This window comes from Dromaius novaehollandiae, chromosome 13, assembly GCF_036370855.1.
Source record: "Dromaius novaehollandiae isolate bDroNov1 chromosome 13, bDroNov1.hap1, whole genome shotgun sequence".
NCBI classification, from domain to species: Eukaryota; Metazoa; Chordata; class Aves; order Casuariiformes; family Dromaiidae; genus Dromaius; species Dromaius novaehollandiae.
In genome coordinates, this window is record NC_088110.1 from 24,236,700 (window position 1) to 24,257,945 (window position 21,246).

The following is a 21,246-nucleotide window of genomic DNA, read 5'->3' on the forward strand; positions in this document are numbered from 1 at the left end:
GGCTGCCTTTCGGTCGGGGACGGAGGCGATGCCGAGCGGGAGCCCGACGAGGCTCTGCTGACGCGAGCGCAGGGAGGTTCAGAAAGCTGCTGCGCTTCTGGAGAGCAACGCTGGGATCCAAGAGCGGACGTGCAGAAGGGACACGAGCAAGTCTTTTGGCGACACAGTTCCCCGGTGCAAATTAGGCTGAAGATACACATCAGCCGTTCACAAGCTTTTCTTTCCGCATTTCTCACACCTTTAATATTTGTCTAACACCTTTGTCCACTCACAGGGTATAACCGTTTTCTTGGTTTCCTGCACCTTCCCCAGTTATGAAGCAGACTTTCATCACCCTAGAATGGTAATTTTAAATCAGCACCGCTGACCTTTCCTTACCTCCTTCCTGCACTTTCTCAGTGAGGGAAACGGGTTTCAACCAAGAGGCCCCGAAGTCCCTCACCTTTCACGTATGTGGACTTTAGCACACCTCATGTTCTCCAGATTACCTGGTTCCAGAGAACTTGTTTTCCTCAGACACACACCATATCCGCTTAATTTAATTAAAACACCCTGTTGATGCTACTTTCCACCTTTATTTGCTTGGAAATACCTCCTTCTTCCTGGGGACAGTGTAACTAGGGGGTTGCTTTGCCCGCGCGCTGTGTTTCCGTTACTGACTACCGGGGCCCGTGGCGGCGGTGCTGTGGCACCTGCCCCCGCCCAGAGCCGGCAGCGGGGCCTGGCTCGGCTGCGGCCCCCGCGACGCCCCGTTCAGCCAGGACGGCCCCGAGCGCGGGGGGGTGCCACCACGCTTCGGCGCACCCCTCGCACGGCCAGCCAGGCCCCGCCGCCCGCCGTCCCCTCTCCGCGGCCCGCAGGAGCCCGGGCAGCCGCGCGGTGCCTCCCCCCGCCCCCCCTTCTAGACGCTTCCGCGCCCCCCGCCACCGCGGCGGCTCTTCCGGCCGGCGGCCCCCCGCCCTCCGCGCGCAGGCGCCGCGCCTCTCGCGCGCCGCCCGCCCTCGCCGCGCTCCGCCCCTTCCCGCGCGGCCCCGCGCCACGCCGCATGCGCAGCGCGCCGCTGGCGGAGGCGGCCGGCGGAGCGCGCCCGCGGGGGCCGCCGCGCATGCGCGCGGGGCCGGGCCGGCGGGCTGTTCCGTTGGGGCGCCTCCCCGCCCGCCGGCGGCGCATGCGCGGTCCGGCGGCGCTGGGGCAGGCGGCGCGCGCCCCCTGCGCGGAGCCCGCGCGGCGTGCGCAGGCGCGGAGCGGCGGCGGCGGCGGAGGGGGCGGTCGGGAGCGGTCGGTTGGCAGCAGCCGGGTTCCTGTCAGCGGCGGCGGGTGGCGGTGCCCGGTCCCCACGGCGCGCGCAGCCCCCGGCCTGGCCCGACCCGGTTCCATCCGCGGCCCGACGGTGCGGAGCGCCGCGCTCTCGCCTCCCGGCGTCTCCCCTCCCCACCGCGGGGCGGCGGAGGCAGCGGCGCCCCCCTCCCGGCCCGGCCCCCCCCTCCTCCCGCCGCCCCCCTCGCCCCTGCCGGGCCGCGGAGCTGCGATGCCCTCGGACTTCATCTCTCTGCTCAGCGCCGACCTCGACCTCGAGTCCCCCAAGTCGCTCTACTCCAAGGGTGAGTGAGGCGCGGGGCCGCCGCGCCGTTCGCGGCCCTCCCGCCGCCCCCGCCCGGCCCCGCCGCCGCCGCCGCCCCCCGCCGCCCGCGGGAGATGCTCGGCCGGGAGGGGCCCCGCGGCCGCGGCTTCGCCCGGCTCCCCCGGCCGCATTCCTGGCCGGGCCGCGGCGGCCTCAAGAATGTGTCCCGACAGGTTCCTGGGCGCGGGGGGCCGCGGCCCGCCGCTCCGCCTGCCGCTTCCCGGCGCCTCCGGGGGATGCGGCCGAGCCCCGCCGCGGCCCCGCGCTGCCCGCGGGCGCCGAGCCCGGGCGCGGTGCCGGGGGCCGCCCGCGAGCCGCGAGCGGCGCGTCCCGGAGGGGGGTTTCGGCGGAACCGGGGGAGACCTTGGAAATCCTGGGTCGGGGTTAGGAATTGGCCAGGAGCCAGGAGAACGGCTGGGTTCGCGTGGGGAGCGGCGCTGGGTCGCGGCCGCGGCGGGCTTGCGGCACATCCAGCCCCGCCGGGCGGGAGGAGGGAGCGGGGAGTAAAATGGCATCAATTTTACGTGGAAAGCCGAGACCACGGGAGAATGTCGGGAATGTGAGGAGTAAACTGAGTGCGTATTTTCGGGATTTGTAAATTCTGGCTTTGACAAGTGCACGGCAATAAGGATAGGTGTAGTAGGAGAAGTGCTAACTACTCAGCTCTTGCTCTTATTTAAAAGATGAAAAGTCCCTGCTAATACTTTAGTGAAAATACCTGTCTGGAATACAACTGGCAGGAGCAATTTTGGGGGCATATGACAAGAGAAACGCACCATTTGTTATTCCTGTTACACTGAAATTAAGGTAGCTAAGCAGAGTTTAATTTTGCTTAGGGAAATACCAAAATTTTCATAACTTTGGGGGGCTGATTATAAGGCGTTTATTAATTGAGTTGTAAGTCACTAATGCTGAAGTTTAAAAAAACTGGTTTCTTTTAAGAATAGGACACTTCTCAAAGTGCTCTGAGTCCTTCTTATACTGTGCAGAGATCTTGATCAACATATAATAGTTTCTAAATTGTTTTTAAAGATGTTAAAGACTTTTTAATTTCTTTTCTTCTCATGTTATTACAAGGGATTTAAGGTTGTCCTGCTATTTAAAATATACGTATTCCAGTTGGTCTCAGGCCTAGTGAGAAGGGAAGGGAATGACTGTTCTGAAAGAAGGCCATTCTGATAAAAAATTCTAGGTGATGGGTGATTGTTCTGGTGGGTTTTTAATGCATAGGAAATTTGAAAAGTGTGCATCATTAAAATAACTTGTAGAGCTTTTAAAATAAAAAGGTTCCATGTAAGGAACTATGGTTCTTCAAGGACTTATGCTTAATTAAGCAGAACTTGTAAACTCACCGATCCTACTGTGAATTCTCTAGACTTTTAACCTTTTTATGTTTAATGGAATGGCTGGATGTCTGTTTTAGGTAGGTAGAGGATCTCAGACTATTAAATCAAGAGTTTTTTTGCTTTTTATCCTAGCGGCACTGATGTGGCTTCAGAGCTTTAAAAGGTCTTGAGAAAGATGTATGGTGCTTAGCAGTGGCAAAAGTGGTTTCTTGATGTAAAGAGATAAAACGGCATATGATAGAGGTGTTATAAACAGTGAATGGCTCTAAAGAGGTTTAAGCAAGGCTTTCTTTTCATATTTTGTCATGATAAAAGATTGAGGAGACCTTAAATTGAAATGCAATTCAATTTAAATTAACATTTGGAACAAATGAAATGTACTTTTACAGAGTGAATAATTAAGCTTTCCTCCTCTTTGCTGCAAGATACATTAGTAAGATTCTAGCTAGATTTAGGGAAAATTGTTAATGGTTATCTGATAATCAGAGTACCCTATATTGTATTATATATATGTATATTTTACAACTTATCCTGTGAAAAAATGCTCTGATTTAATGTATAAATGCAATTAATGAGATTAAGAAAAAGCTTTGAATGCAGTGAGGAGGCTACAAGTATACATTTGTTACCTGGGTGCATTAGGAACATGTAATTTTTTTATAATTGCTATCCCTTTAGAAATATAGTTATCCTGCAGTTCAGAATCCTGTTTGCAGTCAGATTCAGTTATGACCAATAACTTTTTTTCTAGGTCCTCAGTTGTGAAACTAACTGTGTGAACAGAATTGCATTCTTGTGTTCGCATTGGGGTGATTGCAGTTTAATGAATACCTGTCTTGTAAGTTTGTAAATTATGATCATTATGGTTTTTGGAAATAAAAAAATTATGAAAGTCAGATAAGCTGCAAGATCGGGGTTTTTTCATGTATAATTAAGGCTTTCTAATGTTTGGGCTTTGGGTTATTGAAATTAAAGTAGATGAGTTTTAGAGTACTTATTAAAATGTTCTTGTCTGCTTTTAAAAGTAAAGCTATATTTGAAAACCCTATGAATCAAGATGTAGCTTATACTATACAATTCTTCTCGTGGTATACCTGGCCAGTTCCCTGAACAGGCTGAGTTACGTCGTTAGAAGGACGTACTGTCAGTATGCACTAAAGTTTTGGCTTGCATGGCCATTTCAGTTAAGATTTTTGTTTTCATATTCCTTTAAAAATGTTAGGCAAAACTTTTAAAAGCACACAGACCTAAGGCAATACAGGCAAAGCGAGTATCATTAATTTAAAATTTGATCTGATAGCCCAGAAGGACCTGTAAAAAATGTGTCTGTTTTGGTAATATGTTTGTTTTGGTTAGTCTCTGTCCTCCTTTGAGTTATCCCTTTTCACTCATACATAGCTTGGGAAAGAGAATACTCTTCTTTAAGTATTTAAAAATACTTTATCTTCCAAATTTTTACTCATTTGCTGTAATTTCATAAGCACTTCAAGCACATATGAATTCACACTTGTTGAATTGAAGCAGTCTTGTCCCCTGTCTTTTCCTTGCGGTTCTGCTGCTGCCAACCTTTATGTAGCCGTGTAGTGAGTGGATTGGGGAACTATCATGTGAAAATTAACTCAGCTTTTCCCTTCTGCCTTTTCACGCTGTCTCGTAACAACAAAGGAAAAAGGGAGGAAGAATGTTAGTTTTGACTAGATCAGTGTCCTCATCATGTTTACTATGTGGCTTCATAAAGGCTTGTGTTAGCACAAGGAAGGGACATGTGAAAACTAGTAGTGGGGAAGGGTGGGACTATTTCTTTCAGCAGCAATGCCAGTTTATATTGGCTTAAAATGATAGTGAAACTGAACTTAAATTGTGGGCCTCTGGAATAGGACTGGTTAGAGCTCTTCAAGGTGAAAAGAAATGCTAGGTGTTGATTCTTAGGCCTGTTGCTGAAGCTCATCCCCACAGCATGTGAGGAACTGACTGGGGCTAAGGGCTAAAAATCCACCCTTTTATGTATGATCAATATACCTGTGTATAAAAAAAAAAAGGTACATGTTTAGTAGCAATTGCAAAAGATGGTATCTCCTAATAAGAAAATAATGGAGATAACTATAAATATCAATACAGAAAGGACAAGAAATAAATTTCTAAATGCTGAAAATGTTTAGAATGTAGTGGGTTTGATTCACATCTTTACATAACATACTGCCATTTTTGAGATAAAACAACCAAAATGCGCATACTAATTAGTAATGTAGTAGAAAAAATCACTGGAGCATGAAACAAAACCTTGAGGCTAGTTGTTCTGTGGTTGAATATCATATGCAACATTCAAATATAACAAAGTTAGGTATTCATTATAAACAAGCAGGAGTAAAAAAAAAAAATACAGCAGTTCATCAAATGTCAGGCACTAAATCTGAACTGATTAAATGTGCCAGTTTAGCTAATACATTTGTTTTTTTTTTTTTAAAAAGTAACATATTGCCTGTACTAATAAAGTCATGTTTTCACTGGTGCAAGTAAGAGCAGAACTCTTTATTCTTTTTTTTTTCCCTTTCTCAGTTTGCTACTTTACATGGCTGAATTATTGTAAAACTCTGAGGTTTTTTTGAACTTGCAAGCAACAAGAAAAATGTTAGTAGTCCACTAAATAGATCTTTAGCCCTGAAGATGTTGTAGAGTCAAAATTCAATTTCCTCTCCTTGCTTCAGTGTTAAATGACTGTAATCTGTTTGTGCTCACTGAGAATTGCTGATACAAGATATATATTTTTATGTAAAATTTTATTTAACTTTTTCTTTCCGTAATTGAAGAGACTCTAGTCTGCTCTCTGGTAGGACAGTGACTGAGTTGTCAAAGAGGAATGAAGCAGATGCCTTATAAAGATAGTAAGAGCCTACTCTTAGTTTTGAGCTTCAGAACTTGTCTAGTAATAGAAATTCTTAGGAATAGAAATAATGCATGTTTTTTAGCGTCTTGCTTTAGACCACAGAAGATGCCATACTGGACGAACAAGCGCTGAGCATTACCGTCAGCGACTGGATTGTGCACTATGGGAAAGAGTGCTTGGTGCATCTGCCCCTTGCAGTATCCCTACAGCTACCTTCTGCATGTTCTGACTTAAGTCAATTAGAAATTCATTCTACCATAATCCCTTAAATTTCGTTAGTCTTGTAAATGTCTGATTGTACTTTGAATCTTCCTAGCCTATTGGCTCTAAAAACAGACTGTGGAACATGTTGCTGCAAAATGATTATGTGTGATATGGAGGAACCCCCTCCCTCCCTCCCTCCCTCCCAGGATTTTGAATTCACAGGTTTTCCCACTGTAGTTTGAATATTCCTTCCAGTGACAGTCTTATTTAAGCAGACCTTTTTTCCTGCAGTCTGTTGTCAAGTACTGTTCCCTCAGTTGTGCCAACACTATTGTTTTTTGTGGCTGCAAGGTGAATGAGATTGGGAGAACAATCTAGAATGAGTATATATTATTTTTGATAGAATATTTATTGCAGGTCTGTTCCCTGATCTAGTTTACTATGCAGCTGCACAAACAGTGGTGGTGTTAGGACAAGAAAAGGGATATTCAGTGGCTGGGATTAAGTGGTGGAGGAAGTAGCAGAGGAGGTAGACCTGCTAAATTGGCTCTGCCGCAGAAAGAGATGTTCCTCAAAATGTGTCTGCCATTGCAATCAGTGTGCCTGTGTTCTTACCCGGAGACAAGGAAAGCCTGACTTCCTAACTGGGCTGGTTTCTTGAGGATCTGGAAGGGAATTCCCTTTCTGCCCTCTGGTAATCAGGTTGGGATGTGTGGAGTCTTCTCTGCTGAAAGTGTTGAAGAGCGTGGTACAGTTCCTGTCTTACATTCTCCTTTTCTTACATGTTTGTATTTGAGTATAAATGCATGATGTGGGTCAAGGAGTAGGGAAAGTTAAGATGAATTAAGTCAGCTTTTTTCTTTTAGTTCTAAAACTGGCTAGGCTTTTTGTGGTCAATTTTACTTTTTAAAATATTTTTAACATACTTCATTTAGTTCTGTGAAAATTTTAGGGTTTTTCATCAGAGAATCTGCATATATTGCTCAATTCTATTGTCCCATTGTAATTTAGATATTCAAAGAAACTGTAATTGGAGAGAATAAAGTTCAGTCCCGTGGAAGGATCTGAATATTGACATGAGGAGCTTGAACTGGGCTTAATTTAGTGAGACCTAAGCATGAATACAGCAAGTGCCACAGTAATATGTGCAGTGATCTGTTTTGCAAGGAAATGGGCTATGGTGCTTTGTGTCGGTTCATGCTTTTCCTAAATGAGTGGTGATGTTGAAGCCTGAAGGTGGTGAATGTGTGGTTCCCTGCAATCAAATGCATTGGGTTCAGACTTCTTCCAGGTGCAAACTCAAATGAGTTAATTTTATTGCAGTGGCTGTTTATCCAGTACTGTTGAAAGGGCCTCAGGGACTCAGATGTTGGAAAGCTGTTTTAAGTTGTTGTGCGGATACTTCTGATTATTGACATGCTATAGAGGAAGAGAGTCCGTCTCAGTACCTTCTTTCCTCCTGCCTTCATCTTTCTTTCTTCAGTTAATCATATTCTCATTGATGTAAGGTTATGCCAGTGGGCATCACTTATACTTTGTTTCTTTTTGGGAAGTTCTCTGCAGAGTTTTGAAGCTTACTATATAATGAAGAGCTGAAAACTGATAGATTTTGAAAATGCTAGGGGTCAAGAGTACTTCTGCTTCAATTGGTTTGGGAACTGAATATGTGAAATGCATTATAGCTACTTGTAAGGGAAATCTGTAGAATATTGCTTTTTAGTATAGACAAGAAGTATTTTTTTCCGCTGTTTCCCACATTATAGATTAAAAATTCTCAATTTTCATAGAGCATCTGATCTTTCTTGGTGTATTTATAAGTTTTCAGCAAAGTGTTTACTTTCTGTGGTCTGCTGATCAAAATGCTTGTCAGACTTCATATGAAAAATTCTATGGAGCCTTTATCTGATTGTTATGCCAGTACACAAATTACTTAGTTTTAGGTGGAAATGTACTTTTCTGAGTTAGAGAAAATGAATGAGTTGTATCATTGCCTTTTTATATAAAAAGAAAGTGACCTGAACCCATTTTGGAGTTTAGATACGCCAGTAAACCTAGCAGAAATTGATGAGCGGCCAAAGTGCAGGTGAAGTAAAGGTATGTGGTCGTATCTATGCAGCTTATCATGTATGTTATCTTCTCTATGTTTATGTAAAGAGTAAACTGTTGAGGTTGAACATTCAGACAAGTTTTGGCTTTCTCATCAATAAGTACAGCAATTATTTCGGGAACTGACTGAAATGAACTTTCAGGTCTCGCTCTGAGTAACTGCGTGGTAACATCTGATTCTGCTGGGCACATAGTAAAATCTTAAAAGTAACTGCTATTTCCAAAAGCATGCAGCGTTTTAAGTGTTTGAAATGTTCAGTGTTAGTTACTTTATGTTACGAACCCTTGTAGTTGTTGGTGATCTGTGTGGCGAGTGTCACTACACCCGACAAAGAAGAATGTTTTCGCTATTTATGTAAATAGCCTGTGAAGAATCCCTCTCCTGTTCCCATTGATCAGTTGTCCCTGCAGCAGTTGGCAAGGTTTTGCAGTTGCTTTGTAAATAGCTAGGAAGGATTTCAGGCCACCTTAAAAAGTATAAAACAATGCCGTATGCAAAATAATGCAAAGTTCTGATATTAAAAGCAAACTTCAGTTGTGGTGAAGTTCAGGCTATTTAGTCTGTTTGGCAGACAAAAGGGAGATAGCAATTCATGTTAATGCACAGACAAGATGAAGCATGTGGAAAAGAGATTTAAAGACAGTCATAAAAAGTTCTCAAATGCTGGAGTTTCGCTCCAGTTCAGAAAAGCTGACACTTATAAGCCTGTTGTTTCAGTCTCATTGTCAAGAGATCTGATTTTTGTGTGGATTTGCTGAGCAGAAGAATCTGTAAGTTTTGATAGTGGCACTATGGAGCAATTGGAAAGTAATAAACTGCAGAGTTCAGTGGTTTCTATTAACTGATGGAAATTTCTGTTTTCTTGTGCAAAGGGGAAGATAATCTACTAATTCAACTATTAACTGATAGCTGTCGTGCAAACTGCATCCTAAGATGGGGCAGGAAGATGTAAGTTTTATAAGGATGTGACAGTCTGTCCCCGTTAAAATCGTATTTCACTCCTCAGTGCTTTTGCTTGGATAGCAGTGTTGGCAGCAGCAGCTAGCACTACTCATGTCAAACAACATGACATACATACATACATACATACATACATACAGTATGTAAGTAACACAGGTACTGCTAATAATGTGTGTTTCACAATCTGGCTATGTTTAACTATTTGGGGTACAACAGGACTATCTAGAGTCTTAAATTTTAAGTTCTTTTTTGACTCGTTTAGTTTCTGGATTAAGCAAGAAAAAATTCCACAGTCTGATTATATGTTTGGTGAAAAAATATTTCTGGTTTTCCATTTAAAGTTTGTCTCTTCAGTATAATGTTAGGAATAAGGAGGTTTAAAATATTTCTATGAATATTTTTTTGTCTTTTAGAAAAAAATGTTGCTTAGTTTAGAATATGTGTTCCTACTAAAACAAATGTGCTGAGAAGTTGTAATTAATTACAGTACCTAATAGTCTTGGTTGTATCTCATAACTAAACAGTACAGACTCGAGGAACCTGACTGAGGTTAAAATCCTGAAAACGGCTAATGTGCTAGTTGTGCGTGGGAGAGGAGCGGAGTGACGGGCGGTGGCAGCTTTAAGCGCGTGTCAGATTATGCGTTCTGGTGAAAGCTTTTACTGTTTTTGGGGCATTCGTGATTTCTCACATCAGAAATTCTCATGTCTAGTGCTGTGTTGCAGCCCCTTTCTTACAGGGACACTAAGCTGGCTTTTCTGTCGTGAATGTGGAAGTATATCTTCATGAAATCTGTATGAATTTTACACTGAGATTTGTATCCTATTGTCAGTTTGGCTGAAGTTATCTAGTGGGTTCAAAAGGTACTGGAGGACGTGGCTGAGGTATTGTTTCTGTAAGAAAGTGGATTGCAGTGGTTTATTAAGAGTATGTTCCTTTGCGACTGGCTTTCTGGAGTTGCATGCAGCAGGCACGCTCAGCACACTCAGGAGTTTTAAAATCTCTTCTGCATGTATTATTGATAGAGAAAGAATATCAATCATCTTTTTGTCTGTAGGCACATCTATGTGAATGCGGTCAGTGCCCTTCCTTAGCCTATGTGCACATTTCATTTGGGAATAAAACTTATTTGTTTTTCTGCTAGGGCATCTAAATTGTAGAGGAGGCCATCTGTCTCACCTTGAAACTTGAACTCTACCTGCAATGGAGCTGTGCTGTAATCCGATGGGGAAGTCATTTGGTTTCTTATTTTGTGGCATGAAAGGATTCAATTTAAGCTTCAGTACTTCATTTAAGTTATGTACTGCCACTTAAATAAAAAAAGGTGCTTTTAGAGGTGTGGTAGCAAGGAAGGGATTATGTTGTTGAGAGTAAATTTAAGGACTGCCTGCCCTGCAGGTGTTTCAGTACATTAATACAATAGCAAAAGAATCTGTTCAGGAAGATTAGTATCTTTCTGCCCCTGAGTCAGGGAATCTGCAGAGCTTTATTTTTACTGAATTAAGCTTTCAGACATAGAGGAAAGAAAACTGAATTACTCTGGCAGTTTGAAACAGACATTTTATATAGTGAGATATTAATTACCTGTTGAAGAAACTCTGAGTACACTTTTTTTTACTCAGCTTTTTACTAAGAGCTTTTTTAAAACATTCCCCCCCCCCCCCCCCCCCTTGGAAGTCCTGAAGGGAAAGGTAAGTTAATTGAGGTGAAGAGAGATCTTAAGTATAACAGCACATGCTGCTGGTCATTATAAACCAGTTAAAAACCTTATTTTTAACTCCCCATTGCTACAAACAAATGGAGAGTTTTAAACAGCCTTACGTGAGGAATATTGGAATCCCAAAAAGCTTTCGACAGGTATGCAGTTTCCATCCAGATATTGCCTTTATTGCATGCTTGCTGATTCTCCTCATGAACTCTAACCCTCATTGAATTTATCTTCCATTAAATTGTCTCTCCTTGAATCCACATAAACCTTTAGCATATACAGCATCCTATGTCACAGTGCTGTACAGTTTATATATACAAAATTGAAAAAGATTAGAGTGAAGGGGATACTATGGGAGTATGGAAACCATGAATGGATTGTGCGGATAAATAGACCATGTTTATGTACTGGGTTTTTTTTAGCTTCAGAGATAGAAGACATCCAATGCAATGACCAGGCAGCAATCTAAAACAAAAGGCTGTCCCCCCCCCCCCCCCCCCCCCCGGTGTACACCATTTAATTATGGAAACAATTGGCAGATGTTTTGGATGGTAAAAGGGTAAATGGTTCCAAAACTGTTAAATTTGTAGTGGATATATCTGTTTAGAGAAGTCCATAAACTAAGGAGTCCCTAACTGATTATCAGAATCTGGAATGTATTATAGTAGAAATACTGTTCTCAACTTACTGGTTCATATAAATTTTTCCTTACAGTTTGTTGCTATCAGAGAAAACATATGGGCTAAAAAATACTTAGTTTGAGGTAGTATGACCATCCTTATGTTTTTATATAATTTGGCAATTCCAGACACTCAAATGTTTGTCTTTTGTTGTTTTGGCTACTTTTCCCTGTTGTAACGTTGAAGGAATTCATCCCTTCTCTATGTGTACATTGCTTCTAAGAAGTTTGTTTCTGTAGGACATTGAATACTCATTTACGTTAAATGACCCCTGCCTTTCAATGCTGCTCTCTGCTGGAGTTTTGTAGCAGCTAGATCAGTGGTTCAGCCCAGTCTTGCCAATCTTGATTCATAGATCAATCCAAAAATTAATACTTTTTGTTATTGATTACTAGAGCTATTTGCAGAGTGCACGGAACTGTCTTCTGTTGCTGTATTCTATGGCATAAACTATATAATTCAGCTCTTTCTGTAAGAAGTGAAAGCTGTACTTTTTTACTTTTGTACTTTATTGATCTTCAGGGCCTGTTCAAAAAGCTTGTTAGACAGAGAACTGTCATCTTAGGCTTTGTTTAGTGTTCATCTTGGCATTTGTTTGAAAGGGGGTGAAAAACTATGAACATAACGAAAGAATTATGGGAGACTTCTGTTAATCTCAAAGTAAGCATGTCTGCAGATATGCTTTTGACATCTTTTCTTAGTTTTCCTTTACTTCCTCAAGGTATTCCAGGAGGGGAGATATAAAATTTAAGAGCAATGTCAAAAGCTTTGAGAGAGTGTTATTTAAAGTATATCCTGAGTCAAATGTTGTAGACTATCTTGGTGTCATTGCAATGAAAAAACGCAAGAATTCCATTCAAGAAGTTGCTCTTAAGGACAAGTTACAGAGTCCTTACAAGTTATGAGTTCTTTAATCGTTGTTCTCCTTCTGATTCCACTGGAATTTTAGCTCTGTGGTAGAGAAGGGAGTCTTTTATCCACATTTTGCCATTAAATGTTTGGCTTAGGTTCCCACTTGTCTCCTGAGAATCGTGTGTGAGCATATTTGGAGAAGAACTTGCTTAATAGTTTCAAAACCTGTTTTTACAAACAACTTAAATCTTTGTTTCCTTGAGTAATTCCTTCCAGGAGCAGTATTTGTCACGTAGATTTACCTTTGGACTAGTATGCATCTTTTTAGTTGCATCTGTCTTTATCTGTAGTCTAAGGGATGTTTGGGATGTATCAGAAGCGCTGTTAGAGAAATAAGGAAGAGCTTTGCAAATGTAGAGCCTGAGATGGAACTGTGGAATTGTAGAACCTTGTGTGTTATGAGTGCATGCTTTGGAGAAATACTGCTTATGAAACATACTTCAGTTAAAATCCTTTCTAGTAAGCCTGAATTATATATGTATAAAATAATATATATGTGTGCATGTATAGTCTTTGTTCTCCCTTTCCTATTTTCACGTTCACCATGAATGTGTTCGGAGTAGCTAGTTGCAGCGTGCGGTTGTTAAACATGGTAGAAGGTTGAGTGCACGATCTGAGACGTTTATGCCGTGTTCTGAGATGCCTTGTGGTTGTATGAACTGTGTGAAGTGTCTATGCTGTCTGTCATTGTTTAGTGTTGTTTTATCCTTCATGCAGTTTTACCTCCTAGTATTGAATCTTGTAACACTAATGAGAGAAGTTGGTTAGATACAAGAGTCTATCAGGCTTCTTTGGTTTGCGTGCAACATTTTCTCTTTCATGTACCTGATACTCAAATTTATTAGAAGTAGTACTACATATATCAAGCTTTCAGCAGAGCTTTCCTTTAGTTGTGCTACGGAGTTTTGTTTGTTAAACATTATTGTGTATTTAGTTTTAAAAAATTATGTTTAGCATCAAACATAGTACTTGAATTATAAATACAACCCAAAATGATCATAGGAAGCATAAACATTTCTCAGTTTTTGGGAAGATATACGAAAGTACACTTTAATGTCAGTTATCTTATGAAAATGAGTAAAGAGGGAATCAAGATGGCTTGTGGACTCAAGATGCTAGTTATCATGCTAGCAGTTCCTGGAATGTGTCAAATCTCATAAACATAGTTCTTTAAACCCATGTTTATTCTAAAATACTGAATCAGAGAGGTGGTTGCAATATATGGAAAGTCTCTCTAAATCCTTGCACATTTTTATTTTTTCAAGGTCAAATAACCTAGCCTCAAAAGAAAAAAGTTCTGTCCTTTTTCTTCCACCACCAATGTAAGAGACAGTAAAAATCACCCCACTGGAAAAATTTATGCAAACCTGAAAATGTTAAAAAACATTCTACCAAAACAATAGTAAATTGAGGATCGGGAGGCTCTTATGCTCTTTTAATTCAGATGAACTGCAGATGGGTGCATCTTTTAATTCAGATGGTGCATTGTGCCTGTGGATCTAACAACTGGCTGGAGCACCTGATTACTTCTATGTTTCTGGTGAATTCTGATTTTGAAATAACTTAAAATGGATAATAAATATTTATTATTAATATTTGTTCTTTGGACATACTTTGGCTTTCTTGCTTGTTTATTAAAAGCTTTTGGATTAAAATTATATTCATGGTTGAAATTGATGGTCTGTATCAGTGATTTAAGGGTAGAAATGTGTGTGTTGTTTCTTTTCAAGATGCTTTAAATCCAGGGAATTCAAAATTAAGGATACACTGAAATACTCTTGAGCATATTAAAGTATAAGTATTCAAAGACTGGAAGTGTTTGAAAAAATTAATTAAAGTCTTTGTAGTGACAGTGTGAAAGAGGATGGGGAGAAAACTAAGTATTTTTAAAATTCAGTTTAGTATACAATCACGAATAATGCAGTGCCATTGTTATATACAGTTGTTGCATGGCAAAATGGGGTTATTTGAATTCCTTAATTGAATTTGCATGCCTATCATATTTGGACTCTTTCCAAACATAAGCTTAGCTCAGTTTCCTGCGTGCTGGATAATTAAAACATAGCAGTACTGATTTTTTTTAAGGTATTACTAATAGATTTCTTTTGTGTGGGTGTTTGTGAGAGAAAGGTACATTTTGTTTTAAGTATTACTCCTCATGTGTAGTAGTGAAGCCTTTTAAATATGCTGCTGAGTGGTTTGGCTGGTTTGAGGAGCAGTACCCCGTTATGTTCATGTACTTGTAGTCTTGTCATTCCTTAGTTGCTTTACTTTGTACATTGTGGTATTTTATTAGTGAAATCCATATTAAACTCAAAAGATACAACTGCATAGGATGGACTTTTAGTAAGTCATTAATGGTCGATTTCTTGAAGTGACACTTACTAAATAATGTTGTTCTCTGTTTCTAGGATATGTAGAATTGGATGCAAACAAGACGCAGGATTTATACTGTCTGTCTAAATTTGTAAAAGTGCTCTCTGAGCTGTGAATGAGGATGACTGAAGCACAGCCAGGAAAGCTTTATTTGATATTTGGATGCACGCCATAAGCAGAATTCAGCTAACACATGCCTTTGTCAGTTGTTGAAATTCAACTTTAAAAGGATTAATTTCTCAACTTACCCTGCTGTGCAGAATCCTGAATATTGGGATTAACAGCTTTTCTGAAGGGTATTGGAATAGTGCAGTAACTGATTTTTGTTTAATTATAAGTTGTTTGCAAAATTATGCTTTTAATACTAGCATTTTTGGTATTAATGCTTGCAGCATTTAAAAAAGCAATAAGAAAATGCTTTTAGCTCTATTTATTTTTAAGTATAAGAGATAACGTTATTTCAGCCATGATTAAATTTAAATAACTTTGGTTAGTAATATATTGCTGATCATCTTTGTTTAAAATAGGAGTGGCTGTCTTTCAGCAAGCTCTTCCCTCTTCTTTGTTAACTTACTGTAGTTTGCATTTCACTGTTGGAGTAGCTACATTTGCAGGCAAAACTTGGATTTTACAGTATTTAGTGGTGTGTCGTCAGTGCAGAATGCTCAGACCCTGCAGGCAATACAGCTTCTGCTGTCTCTTTGAAGAGTGGCGTTGCAGCAACAGTAAACTTTAATCAAAAAGTGTTCTAGAGTGGGCAAAACCATGGCACCTGCCTTTCACTGTGTGCTCGTGAATCATGCTGATTTAGGGTTTGCCTCTTTTGTCTGAAGCCGGAGGGAACTGGAAGGAAGATTTTGTGTTTGGCTGTGTGAAACATCCTTGTATACACTGCAGCTCCTCTGCAAAAGCCTGCCGCTGCTGCGGTAGCAGCAGTGTAGTGCTGCTGGTACGGACAGTTACAGGAGCACTGGGGAAGACTTGCTTTCAGGAGTTTGCTGTGGTACCATCTAAAGATGCTCTTGAAGGCCCCGTGAAAGAGGAGTGGGGGAACTCTCCCCCACCCTAGTTTTCCACCGTTGTCTCTTCACAGGTGCCACTGAAATGAAGGCACCAGTACAATGTCTGTAAAGTTACCGAAGGCACCAGTACAACGTCTGTAAATTTACTGAAAGTCTTGAGTAATATGTGACGTACCTTTGTTTTAGAGCTATGTGAAAAATAGTGGCCCGGGTAGCACTGGGGTATTTATTCAGAGTACATTAACGGGTGCAGGGACAGCTGGAAGTGTCCTTACACGCTTTAAGCTGTTTCTGCGTTTGAGCTGGTTCCTACGTTCGGTCGCGTTCCCCAAGTGAGACGTGCCGGGAAGTGGGAGTTATTTTAATAACGCCATCTAGCGGGTCGGGCGCTGGGCTGTGGCTCGGGCCGATCCTCCGTCCTGCTGCTCGCCGCCTGCCCGGGCCGCCCTGCGAGTTGCTTTCCGTTGTCTTCCTACGGCACGGTTTCTGCGTCTGCAAAAATAGCAATAATCAGACTGACAACTTTACAAAGTGTTTTAAGATGTATGCATCAAGACTGTTAAGTGGTATATCATTTCCTTCTGCTCAGCTTCACCAACTATAAGCCCTTTCTTTGCTCTTTGACTTACACCATGCAGTTATGTGGGAAGTGTTTTTCCTTCTTTGTATTTTAGCTATTCTTGTATATGCCCATGTAGGGTCTTGCTCTGTAACTTAAATCTGTTTTCAGAGCTGTTTGCCTCATTTTAACTACTGTTAAACAAACCTGTATTACATCCATTAAAGCTGCAAAGGTATTAGGAAATATAGAAGTTAAGGTAGTCAGTAATATACTATAAATCCCCTTTTGACGGATACAGAACACAGAAGCTAGGTGAAGAGTGTCCACTAGTTTTGGGTATCCAATCTGAGAAGTCTCTAAGCTGATTTACTTTTTATATTGTCTAATCTCTCCTCCTTCCAAAGTTTTCCTAAATGTGTAGTCTTATCATATAAACTCTGCTGTGCCTTAAATAGAGCTGCAGTTGTCTTTGGTTGTTGTGCATGATTTTTCCTTCTGCAAGTGAGAGTTTTTGGATCAGCTATGGAGTGCTCAAAAATTGGCAATGCACTGTAGTGAAAAATACTGTAGTGGTCACAGGTTCATCTGGCCTGTCCCTGTCTGACTGTTTCTGTTCTGTTTTTATGTACCAAGCTCTTGGTCTGAGAGAGACAACCAGAAGAAAGACAGTCAATGCTTCCTCTGTTGAAGGAATTTTCACTGAGCTCTATTTTTCCTCCTTTAGCTTCCTGTCTCTCCAGTTGCAGTTCCTATTTACTGTGCCAGCCCTCTTATCAGCCCTCCATCTCATGGAGCAGCATTCGGCAGTGTTCCACTGATTTGTACAAATTTGTCTGATTTACGTATAAGGTATAGGTGTGTGTTCTCAGCGTAGTTATAGTGATATTTCTTGTTGATAATGTATAGTTAAAAAAGCCATAGTCTGACTTTAGTTATACTGTCACTGCAAAACAGCTCAAATTGGTCCTTAGTTACTACTCCCAGTTAGGCTTAAATCAAGTGAGAGCAGTCACTGCACAATTTAATGGTGGCATTTCTGTGTTTGTTCTAATGCCTGTTAAACTCATGGATGACTTAAAACTTCTGAAGCATATCCCGTAACTCTGTACTGGAATAAGAGTTTTGTTCAATGAATTCTTCACGTGGGATCTGCAGGAGAACTGCTTGTCTTTTTCGGACGTATGGAGGGAATTGCGAGGAGGGACAAGATTTGGAGGGCTGGTGACACATCAGCAGAGTTAGCTTGTGTGTCTGCTAGGACATAAGAATAGTGCTAGTTCTGGCTCTTGAGTTCTTCCTATAGGCTAAATAGCTTATTTCAAAGTATTCCCTCATCCAAGCCTTTTTGTGCAGAAAAATCAGAAAGGGTCACATGGCCCTAACACTTTGCAGCATAGCCAAGCACTTTGATTACGAGTTGAATATCTAGGGCTGGTGTTAACGCCTTTGCTACCCCCCCTCAAATCATTCCTCAGAAGGCCTTTGGGAGGTAACCTTTTTTGGTTGAGCACTGGCATATGTATGCATTGGTGTACAATGAGCAACCGCTCCGCTATATGATTTAGCACAGAAACTGGACTTTTGGATAGAACTGAACTTCGGTTAACAACCAACCAAACAAAAAAACCCAAGGTTTTCTGGGAGTTTCGCAGGCCTTGATTTTTCAGGAGTAGAACAAATTTTGTTTTTAGCATATTCTACTCCCAAAAGTTTCTGAAAGACTCTCAATTGCATATACGGTTTTACTAAAATACAGCTACCTTTGGGATGAGGAGTACAGTCAGGCCCTTAGTTGACATTTGATGGTATAGGCTGAGCCCAGAAAACTATGTTTTAACATGAACTGATTAACATCATAGACTCTTTATACATGGAGCATATGTACTTTGAGCCTGAGTTTGTGAGCTTAACTGGGGACACAACGGAATATGGTCACCAGTTTGTTCTTCATAGACTCCCTTTCATTTGCTGAGTGCGTGCTCCACTTTAATTATTTCTCCCCTGCCTCCTGTGTAGCAGAGCGTGCTTGCAGGCTCATGCACTTCTAATTGTTATTTAATCTTAGTTCCATATAGACAACTCTTTGCCTGCCTGCCTGCTTGCTGCTTCTGTGATCAGCTCGGAGTACTGCGGCGGTTCTGCTCGCGTGCTGTCAGCCGATCAGGGGAGTACACCAGGGTTTGTCTGGTCTGTGCTGTGACTGTCACGTGCTGCAGTAAGGAAACGGCTTTGGAAGCAGCAGCCAAAATCTTTACAGGTATTAAAACATGTGGAGGAGACCAGTAGCAGTGGGGATCAAGCAGGCAGCCATTCAGAGCAGGGAGCTTACTAAAACGCAAAGGTTGTTTTCTTTACTGTTTGTGAGCTTGTAGAAGTGGTAAGGGATTTCCAGGCTGTGCCCTTAAAGGCAAGAAGTGCCAGCTGCAAATGGAAATCTTGTATTTGCCTCTACTACAGACGGTTTGGCTGGTTCTCGCCAGCACCCGTGTACTGAGCCCGCTGTCCTGCATGGCTGCCTCTGGAGCAGGATGGGCCCTCGTTTCCTAGACTGAAGGCAAAGGCAACAGGGATGTCGCTGAAGAAGACCCTGTGTTAGAGGGGTGCAGTCCTGGGAACGGATCATGCTGGTAGAGCAGGCCCCAGGGCGGGCCACGCAGCCAGATGGGCTGGGGCCGAGGCTGTTCCAAGCCTCTCCTGGAGACTGGGCCTGGGGAAGGAGCTGGAGAAGAAGCGTCATCAAAGCTGGGCTGCAACTGCAGGCAAGTAAGTGATGGCTGCCATCTTTGCTGTTAAGAGGAAAACTATAGCAAAAGTAGTGAGAATTTTCCAGATCATGATCAGAAATCGATTTAGAGAATATTATGTGCAGTGGGAAGATGGCTTCAGCTGAAGGCAGAAGCCATACTCTTTTCCTGCATTCCTTTTTGTGTTACTGACCATGCAGTGTCAAAAATAAACTTGAAATAGTGGGGAAATGTTGGCAGGTTAACTAGTAATTCTACTGAATTTATTAAAAAAAAAAAGTGCAATTACATGTCTAGCAAGCAGGAATAGATATTTTACTGGGTATTGTTTTCTTTATAATTCTGTCACAGTGGTACACTGTTTAATGCTAGCAACAGAACTCTCTAAAATATTGCCATGGGCACTGTGGATTATAAAAACCAGTCACTATAGCAAGTGAAAAAGTCCCTTGGAAAGCACTAGTAATTGTTATCCTGATTATTTCTGTTGGCAGCATGTTATCTGGGTGTGAAAAAAGACCATTTCTGTGATTTTCCGAAACTTTACTTCCATATTAGCATAATCTTGGTATGTACCCCAATTTCTGCTATTTTTTTAATATAGGAATTGTTTTATATGGGAAAACATCAAAGCAGTTGGTGGATATTTCAGGAGCCACCAAACTTTTAATGGCCACTTCTGTTTCTTATAGGGTGGTCAATGACTAAGTAGTAGATGGACTTTTACTACCAGTCATATGTGCTTTGGGAGCTATAGCAGAAACAGTGCATTCTTTTCGGCTTCTTGGCCTTATATAATTTGAAAACTAATATATAATCAGGCTTCTAGTCTGACTTTTACCCTCCTTTCTTGAACAGTGCCTTGCTTAAGTAGATGTAAAGTCCTTACTATAGCAGAGATAAAGGCTGTAGACATGACTAGCCAGAGCTACTTTATAGGACAAGGGAAAAATTAGGTAATGGCATCTCAGTTTGATATTGGCTAATATATGGACTTACTTTATATAAAAGTGACTTTTATAATAAAAGTGACTTTTTTCTCTTTGCTTCTGTGGACAAAATGCAGTTTCGTTTTCTCAATTTCCTGCTTTCTCTGGTAAACCAAGGCAACCACACAAGAGTCTTGTGGAGAGGGCGCTGAACCATCAGGGCAAAGGAGAAGGCTAAGAGATGATCTGCTGCATGAAATGTGTAGCAGCTTGGAGTGCATGTCAGGTGAGCATCTGAACCATCGTGAAGGAAAGAAAGAGCAGGAGACAGAGAAGGCAGCAATCTCGGAGAGAGGAGATAATGGCCGTATGGTATGGTAGGCTCCAGTTCCTGCAGTAACAGCCGTTCAGGACTATAGCATAATGCTCTCCCGTGACTATCAGTCTATGTGCTCTATCCATGACTGCTGTGCCATGCAAAAATTAGACAGTGCTGACGTCAGCGGGATGGGCTACGCACCAGTTTCTAAGCTGGAATAGGTGGATATCTATTCTTATTGATTCAAATTAATTTTCTTGCATTCATTTTCACACATACAGGTATTCAAAATCCTGATCCAACATGGGTAATAATTGTGTAGCATCACGATATGTCAAGGTTTTAGTTATGTGGTTAAGCTATTAAATCAGTAGTCTGAAGTCCACATGACTGACATTTGACTTGCTACCACCAAAACTGCCAGATGGGGACCTGTAGCAGTCTGAGGTAGATGACTTCCAGATGGTAGTATCAGTCTCTGTATTAATGTGGCCTCATCTGCCAGTAGGTCAGGGCAAAGTTCTCCCTCAGATTCATAACTCTGTTTCCACGTGTGAAAGTTCTGGATTGCATGACTGTGCTGCTGGATAGCAAAGCATAAGGAAATCACTGAATTATGTAAAGAGGACTTCATAACAATTAATGGGTTTGGTGATATTGGCAAAATGAGGATGTCTGCATTTGTACGAATGAACTCGGGGCCTGCTGTTGTGTTTAAGCATTGGAAACTAATATTGTCTGTTATTTTCCATATCTTCTATGCTCCCTGCTTGATGAAGTGTTGAGTTACAAGAAGAAACTGTTTGTCCAACAGACTGGATTCAAAACTTTGTACCAGCTGGAGTAGAAGCACAGAGCTTGCAGATACAGAA

At 41.8% G+C, this 21,246-nt stretch overlaps 1 protein-coding gene across 5 annotated transcripts in view; it reads left to right on the forward strand.

The window, feature by feature from the left end:
• Nucleotides 1-1,152: 1,152 nt before the first annotated feature.
• The window catches only part of NFAT5 (nuclear factor of activated T cells 5), an 81,570-nt gene continuing 61,476 nt past the window's right edge, over nucleotides 1,153-21,246 (forward strand). For 4 of the 5 annotated variants that reach the window (XM_064519877.1, XM_064519876.1, XM_064519875.1 and 1 more), the window contains exon 1: nucleotides 1,153-1,601. Coding sequence is in view for 1 of the 5 variants with exons in the window: in XM_064519873.1 (XP_064375943.1) it covers nucleotides 1,169-1,601 (433 nt within the window). In the remaining 4 variants the exon portion in view is untranslated. Of the gene's footprint in view, nucleotides 1,602-3,734; nucleotides 3,806-21,246 lie in introns of those variants that run through there. The other variant, XM_064519874.1, reaches the window with a different exon arrangement.